The following is a 24,235-nucleotide window of genomic DNA, read 5'->3' as shown; positions in this document are numbered from 1 at the left end:
TACTTTCATTAATTATACTAGCCACTTATGATAAAATAAGAGCATGACATGTATTATTGTTGGATCTTCTTGAGGTATGTATTCAATTTGTCTGTTTCTCGAGTGTGATGAATATTCGAACTTGGCCAGTGTTACTGTATTAAGTTTTCAATAATATTGGACATCCCAACATTTGAATCTTAACTTAAATCCAAATACCATTCATTTATTAGATAATATAATTTATAACTTCTAAAATTATTTAACTATCATTCAATAAATTATTTAACTACCATTCAATAGATGAACGTTATATCAGTATTATATTAGCTGAAACTTAAATTAGGACTTGAATATTGGGATACAAAACTTTACTCTTGACCTTTTTCATTTTTTTATTCTTTTAAATCATTGTGCAAATGAGAAAAAAAAAACTCAAACTACTTGCAAGTTACATATATTATCAAAATTCAAAAAACATCAACAACCAAACAAGAGATAAAATCATAAACTATGTAATAGTTCCTAAAGAGACCAAGCAAAACTCATATGAAGTACTGAAAAGGCCACACATAATAATAGGATTTAAATTCAAGATTGAATTGAACTTTTTGCTAACATTTTAGAAATATAATTGGTAGTTATTAGATAATAATATAAAACTAATTAAATCTTAGTCAAATATTAATGTACATGTATTTGTGATAGAAGATTATGAATAATTGAGCACAGATGAGTTCTTGTCTTTGTCTTTTAATGTCATTTATAATTTTCCTTTGAGGTTACAATTGTAAATTTAAAAGAGGGGTTTTTATCAAGATTTTGAGTGCATGCAAAGCAAAGCTAAAGAGGGGCCTGTTTGTTTGTTTGTTTGTTTTGCTTAATGGCTTAATTAACTTAAATTCAATCAATTAAGTCATTAAGTCCGTTTGTTTTTTCAACTTAACGAAAATTTTCAGTCATTAAATCATTAAGTTATTATCCAATTTTTTTTAGCTTTTTGCTCAATCTAAAAAGTCTTAATGATAATCATTAAAAGATATTCTCCAAAATATCCCAATTTAATTCGATTTTCTTCCTTACTTGAATAAAATTTAATAATTAACATTATTATCTATCTCTATAACTTGTGTTGATGTAATGATAGACTATTATTATTTTATCTTTTTATTTTCTTCAAATTAGCATTATTATCTTCATATTTTTTTATGAACAATATAAAAACATCGTAAATTACAATAAAATCAATTAACATGTACTAATTAAGAATATTAAAGAATTGTATTCAATTGAGTATGATTTTTTGTGTTCATAATATATTATTTTATTTGTATTCTTTAATATGTGTGATTATTTGTTTCACATTTATAAGGGCACAAATGTAAAAATAATAGTTTTTGGATTTTTTAAGTTAAAAAATATTTTAATACTTATTTTTAACAATTTTAAAAATATATTATTTAAATTCAGACATTCAACTTTATTTACAATTCAGACTACTTCAAGTGTATTCAAATATTAAAAAAAAACCACCAAATTGCTAAAGATGTCCACTTCTCTCGAAAGGTATTGGGGGTGTTGAATTTGATTGGTAGCTAAAAATCTGCCTTTTTTCCATTTGTTTCTTCATAGGAAAAGTAAGCAAATAAAAGATGGAATGAAGGTGCTAAAGATTGCCACACAAGATATTGATTAACCTGATTAGGCTGATTTTAATTTCATGCTGCGGCATGCTGCATTTCTTCCCATTATTAGTTATTATTAGGCTTTAGCATGCTATGTTTATTCCCCACTACAACTTTGTTTAAGTATATTATTATTAGCACCATCTCTTTATAAAGTAAGGGAAGAAAAATCAATTCTCCGCTCACTTTTAGAGCACTGATTTTTACCTATCATTTTTCTTTATTTTGCATTAGAATTTCATTTGATAGGATAGAGAATTTGGGTTTGTTCTTCAAGGATTAGGATTCTCTCTTTTTTTTCAATCTCTTTTAATCTCTCTTAGTCCTTCAATATTTATAAATTTATTTCTAAATAAAGTGAAAAAAATTTGGCTTGATCGTCAATATCTGATGTTAAAATTCAATCTTAACCACTTATTTCACTTGAAAAGATTAGGGGAAAAAATATTAAAAGAGGATCTTTGTCCGTTCTTAAAAGTCAAATTAAAACTCATGATGATGGTGTTGTAGGATACTTACTACTATATTAAACAAGTCTTTTTATTAGAAGGATTGATTACAAACTAGAATTTAGTATTCTTTATTTTTTAATGCAAAATGTATATTTAAATTAATATAGCATATGATGAGTCATGCTTAATTGCTGACATTCATATTTTAAAATTATCAGGATGGAGTTGAAAGATTAAAAAAGAAAAAGAAGATATAAACTTCGATACACTAAAGACAAGAATAGTGCATTCTAGTTCGTATTTTTCTTATCTTTTAATTCTGTATTTTAAATTCATCTGAACATCTGAACCTAAGCACCAGGCTATATATTAGACTATAAACTAAAACTTTTCAAATGATTACTAATATTACTATTTTCATTGTTACCGAGTGTTAAGCATTCCACTCTACCCATGTACGTATTTGAACAAGAATATTCATAATACTAGTTAGCATAAAATTCTATTTAAAAATAAATAAATAAAAATAAACTAAAAAGAATCAGAGAGATTAACAAAAAAAAAAAAAACCAAAACATGTCACAAGGTCGGATGAAGATGAACAAGTTCAACAGTGGTTGACTTAAAACTCTTTTGAAGGCCCAATTTTATAAGTGGGCTACGTAAGGTATTTGATCCATGAAGACCACTCCTATGAGCTTTTTTAAAGCTCAACCTTGACATCACTCACATGCCCCTTTATCTTCAAGTCAATTCTACAAATAAGTAATTTTTTTTTTATTACATAACTCCCGCTTCTTTTATTATACACCCACCCTACATTTTTTTTTAATTAAAGAAGGACTCACGGAGAGCTAATGCAACACTAAACAGGAGTGTACAAAAACCCTTCTTTATAGGCATGGATAGGGGTGGACAAAAAAAAATCAATGCCCACTAAAAGACCAAACAGCACCAATGGTTCAATTTGATGTGGTTTGGTTACAAAAATCAATAAAAATCGATCAGTTCATATTAAAGGTGTGTTTATTTGTAGGATTGATGAATCAAAATCTAAAATGAGAATGATTGATAGCGTTTATTTGTTAAAGTAGAAGTGAGAATGAGAATGAAATATATGAGACTCATATGTTTTTGAATTAACTATTAAGGAATGTTGAGAATCAAGTTTCTTTTCCTTAAACTTTTTATTTTACCCCCATTAAATTTTTATAATTTTTAAATTACCCTAATTAATTTTTGCCACTTTCAAATAGGTCCTAAATTATTTATCATTAGTAATACAATAATAATAGTACTAGTAGTAGTAGTAGTAATAATAATATATCATTGTCGTCATTATTATTATTATTATTATTATTATTATTATTATTATTATTATTATTAACAATAATTATATTGAATGACAATAATCATAATAAAAAATATTATAATAAATAATGAAAATAATCAACTTAGGTTATTTTAGTAACTTGTAATAATCTATTTTGATTCCAAGACAAAATAAATAGATTAATAGTAATACAACTCATTTTGATTCCAATTCCTATAAGTAAAGTAAAAAAAATTATTCTGATTATTAATTAACATTCTGATTCCATCCATTCTAATTAAGAATTAGTAAACGTAACATAAAAAAAATCACAAAATACAAATGAATGAACTTTAAAAAACCAAAAAAAGGGGAACCAAATTATGGATTAATTCTAAATCGAACCAACACCGTGTCCATCCGACATAGGAAAATTAATTTCTTTTGATTTTGTGGAAATAGCATTTTCCATTGCCCAAAAATTTTCAAATAGTTTTGGTGGCTTAAAGATAATTTATTTGTCCGGTTATGAGATGGGACGAGGACAAAGACCCACTTTGGGATTGCAATTGTTAATTAAATAAGTTGCTTTTGAAATGCAAGTTATGCAACCCAAGAGGGGGGGTGAATTGGGATTTTAAATTTTATGCAATACAATTCGCACAACAATTTAATCTACCGCCTTAATCAAATCAAAAACAATAAATTCAATCAAGTACAATATTAAAAGAGTAAGGGAAGAGAAAACGAACACAAGGATTTTTACGTGGTTCGGCTATCCCCGCCTACGTCCACGCCTCCAAGCTCACCCGGCTTGAGGATTTCACTATCCAAGCCTCCCAAGGCTTCAAATGTTTACAATTGACTTCCAAGGTGTCAATGAACCTTTACAACAAGAGATTATATCCCCAATCTCTTCACCCCAAGTGTTTCCCACACTTGTACACTCACAAATTGATGAGAAATGAAATTCACAACAATAAAACTCTCTTTAAGAGTGAATAACAAATTATAGCTCAATGATGATTCAACAAATGATGATTTACGAAATGGAAGCTCAATATATGTTATATGATCTTATATTTGCTTGTGTTAGTTCTTAAAATGAAGTTTGAGTTGAGTTTTTATAGTGAAAGCCCAAAAACTAGCCGTTATAGGCAAATTCCAGCGCTCAAGCGGTTAGCCGCTTGATTATCCGGCTAGCCGCTCAGGAACAGTAATATTACCGTTATTTTTGAATTATGCTACAGTACTACTGTTCACAAAAATTACACTTTAGCCCAAAACTTTCTATAATTATACTATGGCCCAAATTGTCAGAAAACTTTGCAAATAGGTCCAATTTCAGAACTTCATAAAAATAGATGTCTTTCTCAAACTTTCTGAAATTATGATATGGCCCCAAAGATTTTCTTGTTTCACACAAAGGTCCTTTTCAACATAATACCTATATTTTTCAAAGTTCTCAAAATCTTTCACTTTAGTCCAAAATATTCATAAATTATAGTATGGCCCAAAACATTTCAAATGTTTGTAAAAACGTCCAACTCCGAAATTTAATACTTATTAAAATCAAAGATTTCAAATCTTAGCATTTAAGTCCAAATTACTTAAATTCACAAAATACTTTTCTTTATAAAAACAAAAACTTTTAGTTTATGAAAATTATTTAATTAAATTAATTTCTTGAGCTTCTCAAATGCTAAATCAAACATCAATTAAATCATACCGGCTTTACAAGAATTTATTGCACTAATTTGTTCGTTGAGCTCTAAACTATTCTTGATGTCGCCATTGTCCGTTGAGTGTCTTCAATCTTGATTTCACTTGATTTACTTGTATAAATATTATCCTTCAAAAACTAGTAAAAATGTGAAATACAATATTTATTAAATCACTCAATACATATGTTTGTTATCATCAAAATTACATTATGTATAGCCCTTTAGGCTAACAATCTCCCCCTTTTTGATGATGACAAACATCTCATGTATTTTGACATTTATACTCCCCCTTAATACATGGCATATATAATTAAACATATAAATCAAATTCAAAACAAAAACTCCCCCTTAATATTTCAAAACCATTCATAAATACTTCAATATCAAAATACATATTATATGTCTCTATATTCAAAATACATGACTTCTCCCCCTTCATCATCAAAATTATTAGAAATTCATGCTAAGATCAATAATATGTCAATGGTTAATAAAAAAAATATATATAATAACCAAACATCCAATTAACCATTAAATGATCATGAACCATCATGCCATCAAAAGAATGCTCAAAATGCATATTATCCAAAATCATATTATATGCTCCCCCTAAATATATGGCCAATTAAAAAATTTATCCAAAATGCATATTATCCAAAAACATATCATTTTTATCTCCCCCTTTATCATAAAAAAATAGATAGATACAATTGAAACAAAAGCATCAAAAATAATTCGATAAAGATATTACCAATTTTGTGCGAGAAAAAATTTCGTCAGAGTCTCCCCTTAAAATGGACAAATCCTCAAATACACAACATAGTTAAAAACACTTCCATATAAGGTTTAATAAGTATAACAAACCAACAACTCCACCAAGTTATCAAGCAACACATAAGACTTAAGCATAAAACATCATCCAAATATAACATATCCAAATATTAAACAACCATCATCCACAATCCATAATTATGCATATGAAAATGTAGGTGCATATACCCAAAATGCACAAATTCGGTTTTGTAAAATAATTTTAAACCGATTATATTGATCCAAATGATTTTAAACCGATTATATTGATCCAAGAGATGATTTAAGATAATGGATGGTGATGATTGGATCAAAAGTGGATTAAAAAGAGCTTAAATATGCAATTTCGGGTTTAACAAAAATTGAGTGAAATGGATTTGTTTGAGCCAAGAAAATTGATCCTAGAGATGAATGAAGCTAACATATGAGTTAGATTGGATCAAAAATGGGCTAAAGGAAGCTTGAAAATGTAGAGAGAGAAACGGGTAGAGTTAGGTTTTTGATTTTGGGTTTAATGTGGAGAGTTGATGAAATGAAGTTTTGAGAACGAAAATTGAAGGAGTAATGGATGAATAATGATTTGGATGATTGATTTTAACAAGAAAATGAGTGAAAGATGAAGAATTTTGAGAGAGAAATGGTGAGGTACTGTTCACTCGTGAGAGATGATGATGAAATGGTGAAAAATAAGTGAAGAAATCATGATGGAGAAGTGTTTAATGAAGATGAAATGCATGGGTATTAGTTTGAATGGTTGATTTGGGCATGAAAATGGATGAAAAAGGAAGAAAATGGAGGTGAAAATGGAGAGGATGTTCACGGTTTTGGTGAGAGAAGAGAAACATGTGCAGAAAAATCACGAAGGAAGAAGAACAAGCAAAAAAAATTTCCCAACCAGTGACCAAGCGGCTAGCCGCTTGGGGGCAAGCGGCTAGCCGCTTGCTCTCGGGTTTGGGACAGTTTTCCAAGCGGCTAGCCGCCTGGTTGCTGTCCACTTGCACTCTACTTGCTTTTCGGCTTGTTTCTATCAATTCCGTGATCATTTTGTGATCCCGAAACATCTCAAGAGCCAATTTAATGCACAATTCATGATTTTAAACATCCAAAAGATAATTAATTCAAACAAATAATCCATCCATCAAGCATACAATCATGAAGCATATAAGCATTCAAAACTTAAGAAAATGCAGAAAGGTCAACTTCGAAATAAAAACTGTATTGATTGAGCCAGAATTAACATGCAAGCTATATACCGTTGGAAAGATAATTAAGTTAGCTTTCCAATAAATTTTACAGAGATGGATTTGGACTTCTCTAGAAGGAGTTATGACCAATTCATTACAGCTTGTGCAAACTTGGGATTTACACAATAATTAAACATATAAGCATTCAAAAGTTAATAAATCAAACACACCACTTAACTATCATGCTTAAACACTTCATAAACATTAACATCAAACAAATCCATCATGATGAGTTGATAAACTATCATCATTTATATATAACCTTGCATCATGATAAAACACTCAATGTTAAACACAATGATAATTCAATCATGTAAACATACAAGCATATTTTCGCAAATTCATTTATCATAATTCATTCAACAAAATTAATATGGCAAGAATTATTACCAAAACAATTAAATCATCTTGCCTCATCTTTTTCTCCTAGATCATGCTCAAATGATTATCCTCACAAGCTTTCATCAAGGAACTTCTCCACCATTCCTTGATTGTGGTACCTACAAAAAATTGTTCAAGTTGTGTATTTTGGTACCCAAATATTCTTGGGTCCTTGAGTGTTAGCAATGGTTCCTTTTGGAACCCAAATACATTTTGCTCCATAATATGCATTTCTTTTCACTGAACATCTAAAACTCATATGACCATTTTGATTGCAATAATGACAAACAATTTTATGATCACTTGTGGAGGTAGCCTTAACAAAATAATTCTTATAATATTTTTGTTTCAAATAAGGCTTATACCCAAGTCCTCCTTTATCAAACACACATTTTTGAGTGCTTAGTAATTTTTCTAAGTTCTTTTGACCATTTGTGAATTTTAACACAATTTCATTGAGCTCATTACTCTTTTTCTTAAGCACTTCATTTTCTTTTATCAACTTATCAACATGTGATTTTTCATGCTCATATGAAATACTTTGTTTACCTTTAAATGATGCAATTCTATCATGCAACATTTTATTATCTAATTCTAGTCCTTTAATCTTTTCATTTAATGAATCATTGCATTTTTGTAAAGCATCCTTTTCATTTTTCAAGTCATCTACATATGATTCTAGATGCTCATGTGAAGTGCTAGGTTTCTCATTCGATAATGCAACTTTATCATGCAATGTTTTATTCTCTAATTCTAAGCATGTAATCTTTGCACTTAGAGATTCATTCTCATTTGTGAGCTTTACCATTTTCTTTTTAAGACATGCATTCTTTCTACCAATTTTTATCCAATTATCATGCAATTCTTTAAAAGCATCATATAATTCATCATAAGTAGAAAGATCATTTACCTTATCAAGTTCATCATCCAATTCATCTCCAATTGCCATGAGAGCTAGATTTGTCATTTCTTGATGTTCTTCACTATCACTTGTTTCCTCATCGCTATCATCCCATGTGGCTACCATTGCTCTCTTCTTGAGCTTATTGAGAAGAGGGCATTCCGTTCTTATATGACCGGGCTTTTTGCACTCATAACATTTGATTACTTCCTTCTTCTCCTTTCGGTTCTTGAGGTCTCTAGATTTTCTTCGCTCACCGGATTTCTTAAAAAGTTTTCTAAGCCTCCTAGCCAGCATATCCATCTCTTCCTCATCCAGCTCGCTTTCCTCATCACTTTCATGTTTCATGGCTTTGAGAGCAATGCTTTTCTTTTTCTCCTCATTGCCTCTTTCGGCTGCCAAATCTTCCTCATAAGAAATAAGAGAACCAATTAAATCGTCAATAGATAAAATATTTAAATCTTTGGCTTCCTCAATGGCAGTCCTTTTTGGTCTCCATTCCTTAGGTAACGACCTAATGATTTTCTTAACTTTCTCACTATTTGAAAAGGTCTTTCCTAGGGCTCCTAGAGTGTTCACTATGTCCGTAAATCTAGTATACATAGAATACACACTCTCATTTTGTTCCATTTGAAACAATTCATATTGTCGAGTGTACCTACTAATTTTAGACTCTTTCACTTGATTCGTGCCTTCATAAACAACTTCAAGTTTGTGCCAAATTTCATTAGCACTTTCACAACTAGATACTCTATGAAACTCTTTCTTATCTAGTGCACAAAACAAGGCATTCATAACTTTGGAGTTTAGAGAAGCTTTTCTCTTTTCCAATTCATTCCATTCCCTTGAAGGTTTTGAAATATCTTCCCCAACTTCGTTTTTAATCAAAGGCATAAATGGACCATCACAAACAATTTCCCAAATTTCATAATCTAAAGCTTGTAAATAAATTCTCATCCTAGTTTTCCAATATGGGTAGTCATTACCGTCAAAGAATGGTGGTCTAATTGTGGATTGTCCTTCCCTAAAAGTTGAGTCACTATGGGTTGCCATGGATCTTTAACTCTAGACGATTAAGTCTACACAAGAGCACCTTGCTCTGATACCAAATGAAATGCAAGTTATGCAACCCAAGAGGGGGGGTGAATTGGGATTTTAAATTTTATGCAATACAATTCGCACAACAATTTAATCTACCGCCTTAATCAAATCAAAAACAATAAATTCAATCAAGTACAATATTAAAAGAGTAAGGGAAGAGAAAACGAACACAAGGATTTTTACGTGGTTCGGCTATCCCCGCCTACGTCCACGCCTCCAAGCTCACCCGGCTTGAGGATTTCACTATCCAAGCCTCCCAAGGCTTCAAATGTTTACAATTGACTTCCAAGGTGTCAATGAACCTTTACAACAAGAGATTATATCCCCAATCTCTTCACCCCAAGTGTTTCCCACACTTGTACACTCACAAATTGATGAGAAATGAAATTCACAACAATAAAACTCTCTTTAAGAGTGAATAACAAATTATAGCTCAATGATGATTCAACAAATGATGATTTACGAAATGGAAGCTCAATATATGTTATATGATCTTATATTTGCTTGTGTTAGTTCTTAAAATGAAGTTTGAGTTGAGTTTTTATAGTGAAAGCCCAAAAACTAGCCGTTATAGGCAAATTCCAGCGCTCAAGCGGTTAGCCGCTTGATTATCCGGCTAGCCGCTCAGGAACAGTAATATTACCGTTATTTTTGAATTATGCTACAGTACTACTGTTCACAAAAATTACACTTTAGCCCAAAACTTTCTATAATTATACTATGGCCCAAATTGTCAGAAAACTTTGCAAATAGGTCCAATTTCAGAACTTCATAAAAATAGATGTCTTTCTCAAACTTTCTGAAATTATGATATGGCCCCAAAGATTTTCTTGTTTCACACAAAGGTCCTTTTCAACATAATACCTATATTTTTCAAAGTTCTCAAAATCTTTCACTTTAGTCCAAAATATTCATAAATTATAGTATGGCCCAAAACATTTCAAATGTTTGTAAAAACGTCCAACTCCGAAATTTAATACTTATTAAAATCAAAGATTTCAAATCTTAGCATTTAAGTCCAAATTACTTAAATTCACAAAATACTTTTCTTTATAAAAACAAAAACTTTTAGTTTATGAAAATTATTTAATTAAATTAATTTCTTGAGCTTCTCAAATGCTAAATCAAACATCAATTAAATCATACCGGCTTTACAAGAATTTATTGCACTAATTTGTTCGTTGAGCTCTAAACTATTCTTGATGTCGCCATTGTCCGTTGAGTGTCTTCAATCTTGATTTCACTTGATTTACTTGTATAAATATTATCCTTCAAAAACTAGTAAAAATGTGAAATACAATATTTATTAAATCACTCAATACATATGTTTGTTATCATCAAAATTACATTATGTATAGCCCTTTAGGCTAACAGCTTTTACTGTACGGATACAATAAGCAGCTAATTAAAAAAGTTGCTTGGTGTTTAGTAAGCTGCGTTGTCTCAGTTGCTGTAAATTTTAAAAGTAATGTACGTGTGTTTGCTTAATTTTATTATAAATATATTGTTTTATTATATAATAACCAAAACATACGTAAGTTTAAATTATCTTTTATTTTTTTATTATATTTAATGATGTTTAGACATAACTTTTTAAAAAAAAACGTAAAATGACATAAACTAAAAAAATAAATAAATTTATTATATACGTAATCTAGATAAAAAAAGTAATATACATTACATTAATATTAAACATGATGTAATAAACACGGAAAAAATATAAATAGATTGAATATTAAAAATCAAGTTTATGAAATTAATTTTAAAAGTTATGGTTAATTCATGTGAAATTGTTCAAAGTTCAAAAAAATTTACATAATTATATGCAATTTTTTTTTAATTTTATAATAGGAAATACAAGTAAAATATAAAAAAAATATAAACTTACTAGATTAAAACTTTGATACTAGAGAGAATATACACTAGTTGTAGCTGTAATTTGATTGTGATAGTAATATGATATCTAACGGCTTAATATTATGGTGTATGAAAAAATAAGATATAATTATTTTTTAAAAATATTAAGATTATAATAAAAATTAATGTATAATAAATTATTTAATAAAATGTTTATGAAAAATAATTCTCTACAAAAAAAATAGCAGTTTTTATAAAATTTACCAAATACAAATTTTATCATAAATTATAAAATAAACATTTTATTCAATTTCAATTTCCACATCAAACGGGGCTAAATTTAAATTTGTATCCTATTTTCAACTTCGGGACGTGGATCCGGCTGGAGCACTGTTTGCGTCACTGAAACTGCAACAACAGATTTCATCCTCAGCAAAAACGAATAAAATTTAAATCACAGTTTTGAGTTTTCCACCCAGAAAATTAAAATTCGCGAGAAAATGATGGTCCGGTACAAGATGTACAATTCATTTGGTTTCAAAAGTTTGGCGGCGATGCTGTTGCTTTTGATTCTCTCCAGTTCGACTTCGTACAGAGCTTCAGCTGAGACAACTATGCACACTAACAATTGGGCTGTCTTGGTTTGCACTTCTCGCTTCTGGTAACTAAATCACCTTCATTTTTATTTTATTTCATTTTATTTTATTTTCAGTTTTTATATTTTTTCCCGATTTTGATTTAATTTTTGGAAGAATTCAAGCTTTCCCGTTTCATTATAAATTATACCCCATTTCTAACAATGTTGATGATGAACAATACCCATGGTCCAATTTCTCTTTCTTGTGTTGTAATTTCTGAGTTTCAGCTAATATTACTGCATTATTGTTGATGAGCTTGATTCTTCAAGCTTCTATTGCTTGGATTCATAAACTTCTATTGCCACGTCAAATGGCATTGTTTTGATGGACTAAAAACCGATTCCATGTCCTTGCCAATGGAATTAATCACTAAATTGGTTTGTTCAGGTTCAATTATCGACATATGGCTAATACATTATCCTTGTATAGGTAAGCGATTAGTTTGTTGTTTTCGCATCGTCTTGTGAAGTAATTTGCTTTTCTCTTCCCTCCTCTTTTCATTTGTAGACTGTGCACTTTAACTTGATTTTTCAGAACAGTTAAGCGGCTAGGAATACCCGATGAGAGGATAATACTTATGCTGGCAGATGACATGGCTTGTAATGCTAGAAACAAGTATCCTGCACAAGTTTTCAATAACGAGAACCACAAACTTAATTTGTATGGAGATAATGTCGAAGTTGGTACTGTGTTCTCCAGACACTCTGCTTAGGTCTTTAGGTTTTGAAAGGGGGTGCCGTCTCCTTATAAGTCTTTCAATGAACACCTTATGGAGACAGTCAATCAAGAATTTAAATTTAATGGTGTATAATTACTGAACATGCCTTGCTTCTGGGAAATTAAAGTTTAGCAGATCCTCATTTTACTAAACTTCAATCACTCAGGTAGACTATCATGGTTATGAAGTGACAGTTGAAAACTTTTTAAGAGTTTTGACCGGGCGTCACGAGGCTGCTGTTCCTAGATCAAAGCGTCTTTTAAGTGATGAAGGAAGCCATATTCTTCTATACATGACGGGTCATGGGGGAGATGAATTTTTAAAATTTCAGGACTCAGAAGAGCTCCAAAGTCATGATCTAGCAGATGCAGTGAAGCAAATGAAAGAAAAGCACAGGTGAGATTGTATTCTGCTTTCATGCCTATTGCCTTTAACAGTAACATTCAACCATAAGAATGAAAGTAAAAGGGTTTATAGACCTGTAGTTCTGCCATTTTGGATGGTGCATAGATGAAACATATTTATTTCTCAATGTAAAATGCCGATATGAAATGCTAATCATTTATGGTAGATTTGGTGGCCGTTTACATTTATACATTTACGATCCTGCTTAATAATGAGCTTGTGTGTCTTATCAGAAAATTAGATTCAAGGAGTTGCTGATAATGGTGGACACTTGCCAAGCTGCCACACTCTTCTCTCAGGTTAGTATGGCGGGTCTAAATGGGTTGTACTTTTCACAAATATTAGACTAGTTACTTCTAGTGATTATTAGACTTTACTTTTCTGCAGTATTATTTTTAAACTAGAGAAACATGCACATGGTAGTGTGAAGAAAAATCTTTAACTATGTTGCTCGGTTCGAATGGTTAAATTACGAACCACTTCATAGCTGCTCTTTTATTGGTGACTACTCGTAATTAGTTAAGAATCAAATGTCTTTATACTCAAGCAGTTATCTGTTTCATTGGTGGGCCAACACACCTGCTCTGCCGCATGAGATCTCCAAAAGTTTGTTCATGAAAGCTATGTTTTCAATTGTTGTGCATCTCGGCTTTTGTGAGATGCCTCTTTGTTTACATATCTGGTCACTATCATCTAAGTTTTGAGTTTAGTAACAAGCTTCTGAATCAAATTTGGATCCATTGACGTGACTTTCTGAGTCTTTTAACTTAGCATACATTTAAAAATTTGATTTACCTAACCAGTGATTTTGATGCTGAAGGAAACGCCTTTTTTAAATTGTGCAGCTTCATTCTCCCGGTGTTTTAGCTATTGGAAGTAGCATGAAAGGGGAGAACTCATATTCTCATCACTTGGACTCTGATGTAAGTGCTAAGAAGATAGAATTTTCTTGTTTACCAATCCTTTAAACATATAGGACCTAGTATACCCTGCTTTTGAAGTTTCAATCTTTTATTTTGCTTCTACAATTGCAGTTCTTACATATGAACATCTCTTATTAACTTCAGGTTGGAGTATCTGTCGTGGATCGTTTCACATTTTATACCCTTGCTTTTTTTGAAAAGCTGAATATGTATGACAATGCGTCATTGAGCAGGTACACGAAAGTAGGACTTTGTGCTTGTTATAAGAGTAGTATCTTAGAGTCTCTGACACATAAGCTTGTATACCAATATAAGTTTTATAACCCACCAGCAAGGCTTCTTATGGGATTGTGGTGTTGAGGCTTTGAAGCCGCGACTTCTGTGAAATGGGAGCTCTAGCTATCTAGTGAAACTAAATTAGTGTTTGGTAATCAAAGCTTTGAAGTTTGTTAAAGGTAAGTTAGTGAGGGTAATAATTTTTCATAGAACAACTATGGGTAGAATTAGCTTAGCTTCCAAAATGAAGCTGAAAGTGTTTTACTAAACACTTTGGTAGCTTTGCTTTGGAAGCACAGCCACAATACAGCAGTACCGAATGGAGCCTAAGACCCTGAGCTGGCCTGGGATTTTGCCCATCCCTGTCTATGGCACATCTGTGAATTTCCATATTTCTTCAAGGTTAGCTTCAGCATTATCTGTTTTCATGGTTGTTTTGCAGTCTTTTCACTTCTTACAATCCAACTCTGTTGATGTCAACTACATATTACCGAACAGATCTATACCAAAGAAAATTGGAGGAGGTATGGAAGTTCTGGGCTTTTCTCCGATCCTTGTAGTATTTCTATTCTACATTTCCATTCTAACTGGTTCGCTCTGATCTTTTTTTTTTTTTTATTCTTTACGGTTGTTTAGGTGAAGTTTGTGCTCATTTTTCACATGCACAAGCTGCGTACATCTTATGCTTATTTTTTAATTATACATAGATGTTGTTTTGTTAAACCTCTTCAGCTTAGTGGTTGCTTGGCTGAACGATGTGAAGGGGCCTTTGGTCTATGTTAAACTTAATTATGGATAACTGAGGATGGTTTACCACTGTCATAATAAATATTACTAATTTCGAAGCAAACTATGATCACTTTTTGAGGTGAATCACCTCTATGCTTTACATTTGTTGATTAGTATTGAAGCTGATGCTACCTTTTTATTCAAAATTTTTGTTGGGGTTGAAATAACTTCTGAGTTTTGACTAAGAATTTGCCCTTGTTTCTCTCTTTCTCTGTATAGGTATCTGTGACAAACTTCTTTGGCTCAGTCATGGAAACAATACATACTGACTCTGCCTACAGAACCACTCATTCAAGGAAAACCTCTGAAACAAAAATGCCTTTGCAAGAATCAGTCAAGCATGATGAGAGAAGACAATTGATAAATTCAAATGTCCAGGATCAAACCAGTGACACAAAAATTGAGGTGACTTTGCATGTTCCCTTTAAAAGCCAATGATTTACCTTTGTCATGTACATTTGTATTAACAAGAGGAACACAATTGCAGGATAAACAGTGCCCTTTTACACGTAGGTGGAATGCTTTTCAGGACAAGTTGGAAAAAATTGAACGTATTGATTCCTTGGTGAACTATGGCTTCATAATAATGTTTCCTTTATTGTTAATAATAATGTTTCCTTTATTGTTGATTTCCACATGGTTGTTACCAACTTTTGTTTCATAATTATAATTTTTTTCCACAACAGTTGTAGCTTAAATAAAAGTTACGGCACTTCAATCTCAAACGCACCCTAATTACGTGCGACACATAATTTTATGACACCATATGAATGATTTCATATGTTTAAAACCGTAGGCTAAACAAATAACATTGTGGATAGTAGAGCTGGCAAAATTTGACACGACCCGATTACCGGACACGAACACGACATAAATAAATGGGTATGGGTCATCAAATTTAACACGATTATTAAATGGGTCGGGTCTGGGTCAACACGATTTTTTTCCGTGTCGGGTTAGGGTTAAAATTCTTGACCCATTTACCCGATCAATGACCCGATTATATTTTCTATTTTAAAATAATTTACATATTCTTATAATTAAAACTCAAATATTAGAGATGATTTTTTTTTATTCTTTAAAAGGGTGAATATAAATACAGTGTTTTATTTATAAAATTTTACATACATTTAGAGTTTCAATAGTGTAAATGTGTAAAAATTGATAGATATGTATATTTTATAATATTGATATATAATATTTTTTATATATATATATATATATATATATATATATATATATATATATAATTAAAACCTCTATAGTGTAAATGTGTAATATATTGGTAGATATGTATATTTTATAATATCGATAAATTATGTATGTATGTATGTATATATGTATGTACATACGTATGTATGATAGTGTGTAAATATTTGATGTAACTTTTGTTCAATATATAGATATTAAACGGGTTATTGGATAACCCGATTATTTTTCGTGTCGGGTTTGGGTCTCAATATTTTGACACGATTATTAAATGGGTCGAGTTTGGGTCGACCTAAATTTGACACGACACGAAACTGACACGACACGAACACGACCCGATGACCCGTTTTGTCAGCTCTAGTGGATAGTATCATTTAGCATAACGCATGTAATGCGTTGAAGAGTCAAAACCAGACAACGAAAATGAACCCATCTTTTAAATATTTTAATTGTCGTTTTCTTTTTATTGAGTTTAATGGGTAGGGTCGGGTTACTTACAAATGATTCGATGAACAATTTCGCTAATTATATAGTGAGCACAATTACAAAGGAGACACAATTTTATCATACTTTATGAATACTACTTAAACAGTGAATAAACCAAATAACATTTTCAACTGGGTCACTCAGCAGATCATGTGTGCAACGTGCTAAAGAACCTTATTTTTATTATTTTTGTTGATTGCTTTCTCTTTAAGTCACATGTTAGTTTAGTGGGTTGGGTTGGGTTTAAAACTTTAGGCTAGAATAGAGTAGGTCCATTGTGCAGAGTTTCGTTTGGGGTTAATTAAAATTAAATTAACAATTAAGGGGTGCAATGAAATTAACCCTTCTAATTTTCTGTGATTTTTCCTCTTTTCTTTTCTTTTTGATTTTTCATTGTCTGAACAGAATCAGTGATACCATCAGCAACAAGAAGAGCACAAGAAGAAGATTAGAGAGCAGATGATGATGCGATACAAAGAAGTAACACTAATGTATGCATAATGCAGATCCACTTGATGATAATCACCATATCTGCTGAAATCTTCAACCCCCACTTAATCTTTTTGCCGGAAAAAGAAGCCAAAAAGGAAGCTTTCAGGAAGTACTTAGATTCTAGTGGCGTTCTTGATGCTCTCACCAAAGGTTTCCATTCCTCTCTTTCATCTTCTCTTTTTTCGTTTTCTTTTTTTATTTTTATTTTTATTTCAACTGAATTTTAATTTCTGTTTCATTTTGTTGTTGTTGTTGCTTCCGGTTCTTGTTGCATTGTATGAGCAAAATGACAAGCCTTCTTTTGCTCTTGAGTAAGTTCATGTAATTCTTTTCTTCTTTCAAATGGGATCATTTAATTGGCTGAAAAATTGGGTTTTTCTATTTTGTTTATTTATTTTGGTGGGCAGGTTTGTTCAATAGAAATTAGGAGCTCCTAGTGTCTCTGAATATGAGAAGCTGCAAGCTGAAATGTAAGATTTGCAATTGAAATATAATGAGCTTTTGGCTGCACATCAAGAAAATTGCAAAGAGGTGATTTTTAATTTTTGGATATGTTGATATGAAGAGAACTTCATCTATTAAATCGAATGTGTGGTATTTTTCGGTTCACTGCTGTTGGGGGAATGAAACTAAATACTCATTTGCTGCATTGTATAGTGCCATTTGATTAAAGATCAAAAGAAAGTTAAATAAAACATGAGCTTCAAATAGTTATTTTTTTCATTTTAGCTTTTCCTCTGTACTGATTTGCATAATATAGACATATGAGACCGAGATCTGAGTCTAATTTTTTGGGAATAGGTTGAGCTTTCTAATAGATTGCTTAAATGTAGTTTGAGCTCATTTCATCGCTGCTGCTTATCAAGCTTTAGCTGTTTTAAGCACATCATCTTTCCTGTAAAAGAAGTGCTATTGTCCTAGTGTGGGCTGTTTATTCATTTTTCCTATTTGATTGTGATTTTGAAGATCGTTTCCTCCTCGATCACCTTATGATTCTTAGCTATTTGTTAGTAACATTTGTAGTTTTAGTTGTTGGCTTCCTGCCTAACAAAAAAACATTGATCTATGTTTCCTACATATATGTTGATCAGTGACAAAAGAATAGATTTAGCAGATTCTTCTGGTTTCAGTAATCTTGCACGAAAAATATAATGACATACTCTAGTCATTGTTGGAAAACTTCCAACTGGTAGAGGAAATCCATAACAGAGTCGGCATCTTTGGAGCTCCAAAACTGTTTTTCCTTTTTAATGTAATTCGCCAAATTACTTTGGTCATCCTTTTTTTTTTTTCCTTCCTTTCTCCATTTTAGATGTATTGTATCAATTATCCTTTGGCATGGCCTGGGACAGCAAAAAATGGTTGTATTCAAACACTTCATTATAATAAATTCATGTTGGATAACGTCCGAAGTCAATGCTCAGAGGTCTGCCTCAACTTGATGTGAGAATAAACACGGTGTGTGCAAGGTGTCAATACGGCAAGGCTCACCAACTCCCATATAAGGAGTCAAAGTTCAGAGCAAAAAAACTATTACAGTTGGTACATTATGACGTGTTTGGGCATGTCAAGCAATCTTCTATTAGCGGCATGCGATACATGATCACATTTATCGATGACTTCTCCATATATGTTTGGGTCCTCTTTATAAAAAAAAAATCTGATACTTTTTTAAAGTTTAAGGAATTTAAAAACATAGTCAAAGGAGAAGTAAGAAAGAAGCTTTACTAATTATCAATAGATAGTGGATGAGAGTATACATCACATGAGTTCTCCTAGTATCTTTAAGACTATAAGATATGCCATTAGTTCACTTGTGCCAATATACCACAATAGAATAGAGTAGCAGAATGAAAAAAAGCAGCATCTAAGGGAGATCTATCAGAATATGATACATGCGAAAAATGTGCCAAGAAGTTTTTGGGCCAAAGCTATAAAGACGATAGCTCATGTGATCAACAGGCTTCCTTAACCAAAACTAGGGTTCACATCACCTTACGAGAAGCTGTGGAATGTAAAGCCTCTACCTTTGTGTGCTATGTCTTAGTACCAAGCCACTTACGAAGCAAATTTGACAAGAAGGCGATTATTGTATCTTTGTCGAGTATGAATGTCGGAGGAAAGAATGGAGGTGTTGTGATCCTACTAGTGGACGGTGCTACACAAAACGAAATGTGGTGTTTGACGAAGCATCTTCATGATAGTCTTTAGAAAAAGAAGAGCTATTAGATTCAAAAGAAATTGGAGACCAAATAAAGGAACGAATTATTGAAATTCACTCGAGCGAAGAAGAATTTGAAGATTCTGATGATCGAAGGGATGATGATATTGAGCATAATAAGGCGCAAAGTCCTTGAAAGACAAGTGTTCACTAGAGCTCTATTGTAGACGAAGAACCAAATAAAGTAGAACCAAGAACTTCTAAATTTCAACTTAAAAGATCCAAAAGAATGAGAAAGGTAAATCTCAGGTACATTAATGTAGTAGTTGCAGAAGAAGAAAAAAGTAAAAGAACCCGAGACATTTGAATAAGTAGCAGAGAATTCTCATTGGATGAAGGCGATAAAGGAAGAAATCACCTTATTGAAGCATAATCAAACTTGGGATTTGGTTCCGAAACTAAAGGATATAAAATATCTTGCAAATGGGTGTACAAGATTAAAAATTGCCCAGATGGTTCAGTTGAAAGACACAAAGTTCGGTTGGTAGCTCGAGGATTCTCACAACAATACGGGCTAGACTATGATAAAACATTTAGTTTGATGATAAAGCTCACAACATCAAGACTTCTACATGTACTCGCAGCCAGCAAAGAAAGGAAATTATGACGGATAGATGTAAAAAATGTCTTCCTACACAGAATTGGATCGAGAGATCTACATGAACTAACTAAGAGGTTTTGAGAATCAAGCTCATCCGAAGTATGTATGCAAGCTAAGAAAGGCATTATACGGTTGTACAAAGGGCATAGTATGGTAAGATTGTTGAATTTCTAACTTAGAGTGGCAGTAGCACATGTAGACTCTAGCTTATTCGTCAAAGCTAGTGAAGGAAAGTTAACAACTATACCGGGGTACAGGGATGATTTGATTATTTATGGTGACGATGGAGAAGAGATTCGGTGAGGAAAAGGAGAACTAATTAGCTCATTTCTAGATGAAAGAACTTGGTTAGCTTAAGCACTTTTCTAGTATGGAGGTTGATCGAATAGAAGAGGGGATATTCTTTTGCCAACAGAAATATGCCAAAAACTTGTTGAAGAAGTTTTGAATGTTAGAATGCAAGCCAATCTCAACTATAATGGAAGTCAATGCAAAATTTTGCACACATGAAGGCAAAGATTTACAAGATGAAACAATGTATCGACAATTTGTAAAAAGTTTAATCTACTTAACGTTGACTCGATCAGACATTTCATATGCAATAGGTGCAATAAGCTTATACATGCAAAATCCAAAGAAGCTTTATTTGGAAATGGTTTGACAAATACTAAAATATGTGAAAAATACAATCAACTTTGGTATATTGTAAAAGAAAGTGAAAGTTACAAGAAGTGAAAGTTACAAGCTGACTTGCTATTATGATGTTGACTACGCCGGAGATCATGATACAAGAAGATCAACTACTGAATATGTTTTTAGAATTGGGTCTGGAACAGTTTCTTAGTGTAGTAAAAGACAACCAACTATATCATTATCACCACATAAGTGGAGTATAGAGTAGTAGTGATGACAGCTCAAGAAAGCACTTGGCTGACGCAGTTGATGAAGAAGCTACACCAACCAGTAGATTACGCAGTATCATTGTATTATGATAACCAATCGACTATAAGCTTAATGGAGAACTAAGCATGTGGAGGTGCACTATCAGTTCATCAGGGAAAAGGTCTTGTAAGATAAAGTTGAAATGTTATACATCAAGATGGATGATCAAGTTACGGATTTATTTACAAAAACTCTTAGTATCGAAAAGTTTCAAGAGTTCTAGCAACAGCTAAATATGGATCAAAGGATGAAAGTTGGTGTTGGGTCATGATCTAATCCAATTATACTTAGCCAAGCCCAGTTTCAAAGTTTAATCCATGGAAGTTTCAAGAATTGTGTAGAAAATGAGAGATGACTCTAATTTAAAAAAATATCTAATAAAAGTAAAAATATCTAAATCTAGAATGTTCTTGAATATTTGGTGATATTTGTAAAATGAGGTTATTAAATTTTTGCAATTTGATATTTGTGCGGTTTATATTAATTTTAAGTTACTACAAATATCCTTAAAGCTCTTTGTTGTAGGCATCAAGTAAAGAGTGAAGAATTAGTAGAGAGAAATTTAATCATCAAAATTTACCTCCAAGTCTACATATTGAATGCAGAGCGGTTGCTGATTCAAGTCTGGTTCAGCTAACTCTCTAAGAGTTCTTTCTACATGTGCAGGTCTATCCATCACTTGTTCTTCTGAATCGCTAGATAATTCAACTAAATCAGGCACTGTATCTGTTTCAGAAAGCAAAGGCGACGAGGATCATTGCTTAGCTCACTGTGTCTGCTGTCTCAGCTGGCGAGCTGTCTTCTCAATTTCAGGATCAAACGAAAGTGTACCTGTACGAGAAGAACGAACCATACACCAAGTAAAACGTAAAAAGGATTAAATAAATGACACCAATCCCCGGCAACGGCGCCAAAATTTGGTGGTTGTCGAAGCCAACAAAAATAAATTCCTACTCTAAATAAATTGTGTATAGTGATTGAGCAGGGTCGTGTCCACAGAGATCGGTAATTATTTAAATCCTTTTGAAACGTAAAACGTAAAATGGGGGAATTGTTGACAATAATAAAAATCAAATTAAAATAACAAGAATGCAAATTAAAGTTGTAATTCAAATTAGAGAAAGCTCTGGTTGAAGGAATTAACTCAGCTTGATTCGACTACTGATCATTGATTCAAATATAGATTATTATTACTCATGAATAGACCGGTTATAGCTACTGAGACCCTCTAATAGCCAATCTCTCCTTAACTAGTCGATAACCAAGGTACGACTGTTGGTTATTTCCCTAATCAATAGACAACCCTAGATACGATCATAGGATTTAATCAATTGACAACCTGAAAAACCAGAGAGACCCAAATCCTAATCAACACATATGATGATTCATTTAAATTAGATTGTTTATTCTCACAACACAACTCTCTGCTATGTTATTTGTCACAAACATTAAATTCTTCATACGATGAATCCTTTAATTGACAATAGATTAAGTTGATAATTAAATAGTGGCCAATTACCTAATTAACAAACATAATCATGAAAATAATTCAGAGAATAAACAAATACCCAAAAAGCAATAAAACAATTAAAGCACAAGAAAGATCTCACAGTAGTAATGAATCAAAGCTTCATTAACCTTCAATCAGAAAAATAAGTTTAGTTTTTCATAGAGAGGAGAGAAAAGATTAAATCTAGGGTTTCTTTCTTTTTCTCCAATCCAAAAAAATCCCCCTTTTTCACAATAGATTCCTCCCTTAAATACTCTCTCTCTCTTCTCTTTTAGAATTCTATTTAAAATAAAATACTAATATCTGAAATATTAAATTCGTAATTACAAAAATAACCAAAAATACAAAACACGTTAAACTAAAAACTGCAGGTCCGCAGTTGACAGCACGCGCCCACGCCTTATCAACAAAGTTCTTCTGACGCTCATAATTTCTCTAAGAGAACAATCCTCCTTAAACATCATCTTTTAGCTCAATTTTATCATCAATCAATAGAATTGCACCTACAAAAGTAAAACACAAGTAAAATATTATTATTAAGTGCAAAACATCGATATTAAGGGAAGTAAACAATGCAAAACTAGTGCATAAATTGCACTCTAACATGACTCTAATTTAAAAAAATATCTAATAAAAGTAAAAATATCTAAATCTAGAATGTTCTTGAATATTTGGTGATATTTGTAAAATGAGGTTATTAAATTTTTGCAATTTGATATTTGTGCGATTTATATTAATTTTAAGTTACTACAAATATCCTTAAAGCTCTTTGTTGTAGGCATCAAGTAAAGAGTGAAGAATTAGTAGAGAGAAAGACGAGTGACCCGTGAGTGTTGTAGCGTTTTTCTTGTAAACTATCACTAAAGTCCTTCAATTTAACAAATTCTTCTATTACCCAAATAATTTTAATATTGAGCAATTTAGTCCTCTTCTATTTCCAACATACAATGTAGTAATAATACACAAGTCATAGGTCTTATGAATATAAAACGAAGCACCTGCTAATTAATTCCACTAATACATCTTTGATGGGTCATTGGTAAAATCCCTTAGTGATATTAATATATAGGATAAGGCTATTAGAACCCATTAAAATACTCTTTCAACACATTCTCTCAATAAACCTCTCTTACATATGAAATTTTTACTTTAATTATAAACCCACCTCATTGCGAATATACCTTTACTAAATTGCTTTCAAATGTTTTATCCCTAGAAATACAGAATCACCTGTTGGGAAAGTACGTTAAGGCTATGAAAGTATATTTGAATCATACCCAACAATAAATTAAAATATCAATGGCTTAGCCATCTCGCATGATTTGTTTTCTTTATGATTGATTATATGACTTTTATTTTTAATTTATTGTCTAATCCTTGTCAAGATTCATAACATGTAATGAATTCAATCGAACACATTTTCTAATTAGTTTAATGGAACTCATTGCATGATTGCATCATAAATGCAAGAAAAGCCAAAAAAAATTCAGATTTTATTTTCTCTTTGCTCCTTAATTGAGTCTAAAAATAATTATATCTCTAGTTGAGAAACATATTTGAGTTGAAAGGGGATTGAATC

At 31.6% G+C, this 24,235-nt stretch overlaps 2 protein-coding genes across 6 annotated transcripts in view; both read left to right on the top strand.

Moving 5' to 3' along the window:
• The window catches only part of LOC102617995 (disease resistance RPP13-like protein 4), a 132,176-nt gene that overhangs the window by 82,184 nt on the left and 25,757 nt on the right, over window positions 1-24,235 (top strand). The window lies entirely within an intron of this gene.
• Window positions 11,795-15,901, top strand: LOC112499244 (uncharacterized). Of its 2 annotated transcripts, none has more exons than XM_052432326.1 (10): window positions 11,795-12,107; window positions 12,472-12,513; window positions 12,619-12,763; window positions 12,969-13,198; window positions 13,449-13,506; window positions 14,053-14,130; window positions 14,275-14,363; window positions 14,849-14,930; window positions 15,415-15,600; window positions 15,683-15,894. In XM_052432326.1, the coding sequence occupies exons 1-10, from the start codon at window positions 11,947-11,949 to the stop codon at window positions 15,857-15,859; spliced, it is 1,248 nt and encodes a 415-aa protein (XP_052288286.1). In that variant the 5' UTR covers window positions 11,795-11,946; the 3' UTR covers window positions 15,860-15,894. The 2 variants fall into 2 exon arrangements, with proteins under 2 accessions (XP_052288286.1, XP_052288287.1); XM_052432327.1 differs by having other exon boundaries at window positions 12,002-12,107; window positions 12,624-12,763; window positions 15,683-15,901.

The sequence above is a fragment of the Citrus sinensis genome, chromosome 8 (genome assembly GCF_022201045.2).
Source record: "Citrus sinensis cultivar Valencia sweet orange chromosome 8, DVS_A1.0, whole genome shotgun sequence".
Classification (NCBI taxonomy): Eukaryota; Viridiplantae; Streptophyta; class Magnoliopsida; order Sapindales; family Rutaceae; genus Citrus; species Citrus sinensis.
Note: the sequence above shows the minus strand (reverse complement) of the source record. Positions and strands in the feature narration are given on the sequence as shown.

Bases quoted from the DNA above. Each gene is read 5' to 3' on its own strand.
- LOC112499244 (XM_052432326.1), top strand. From the start codon at position 11,947: ATGATGGTCCGGTACAAGATGTACAATTCATTTGGTTTCAAAAGTTTG. The intron at 13,507-14,052 runs GTTAGTATGGCG...TAAATTGTGCAG, and splicing joins CTGCCACACTCTTCTCTCAG to CTTCATTCTCCCGGTGTTTT. The intron at 14,364-14,848 runs GTACACGAAAGT...GTTGTTTTGCAG, and splicing joins GACAATGCGTCATTGAGCAG to TCTTTTCACTTCTTACAATC.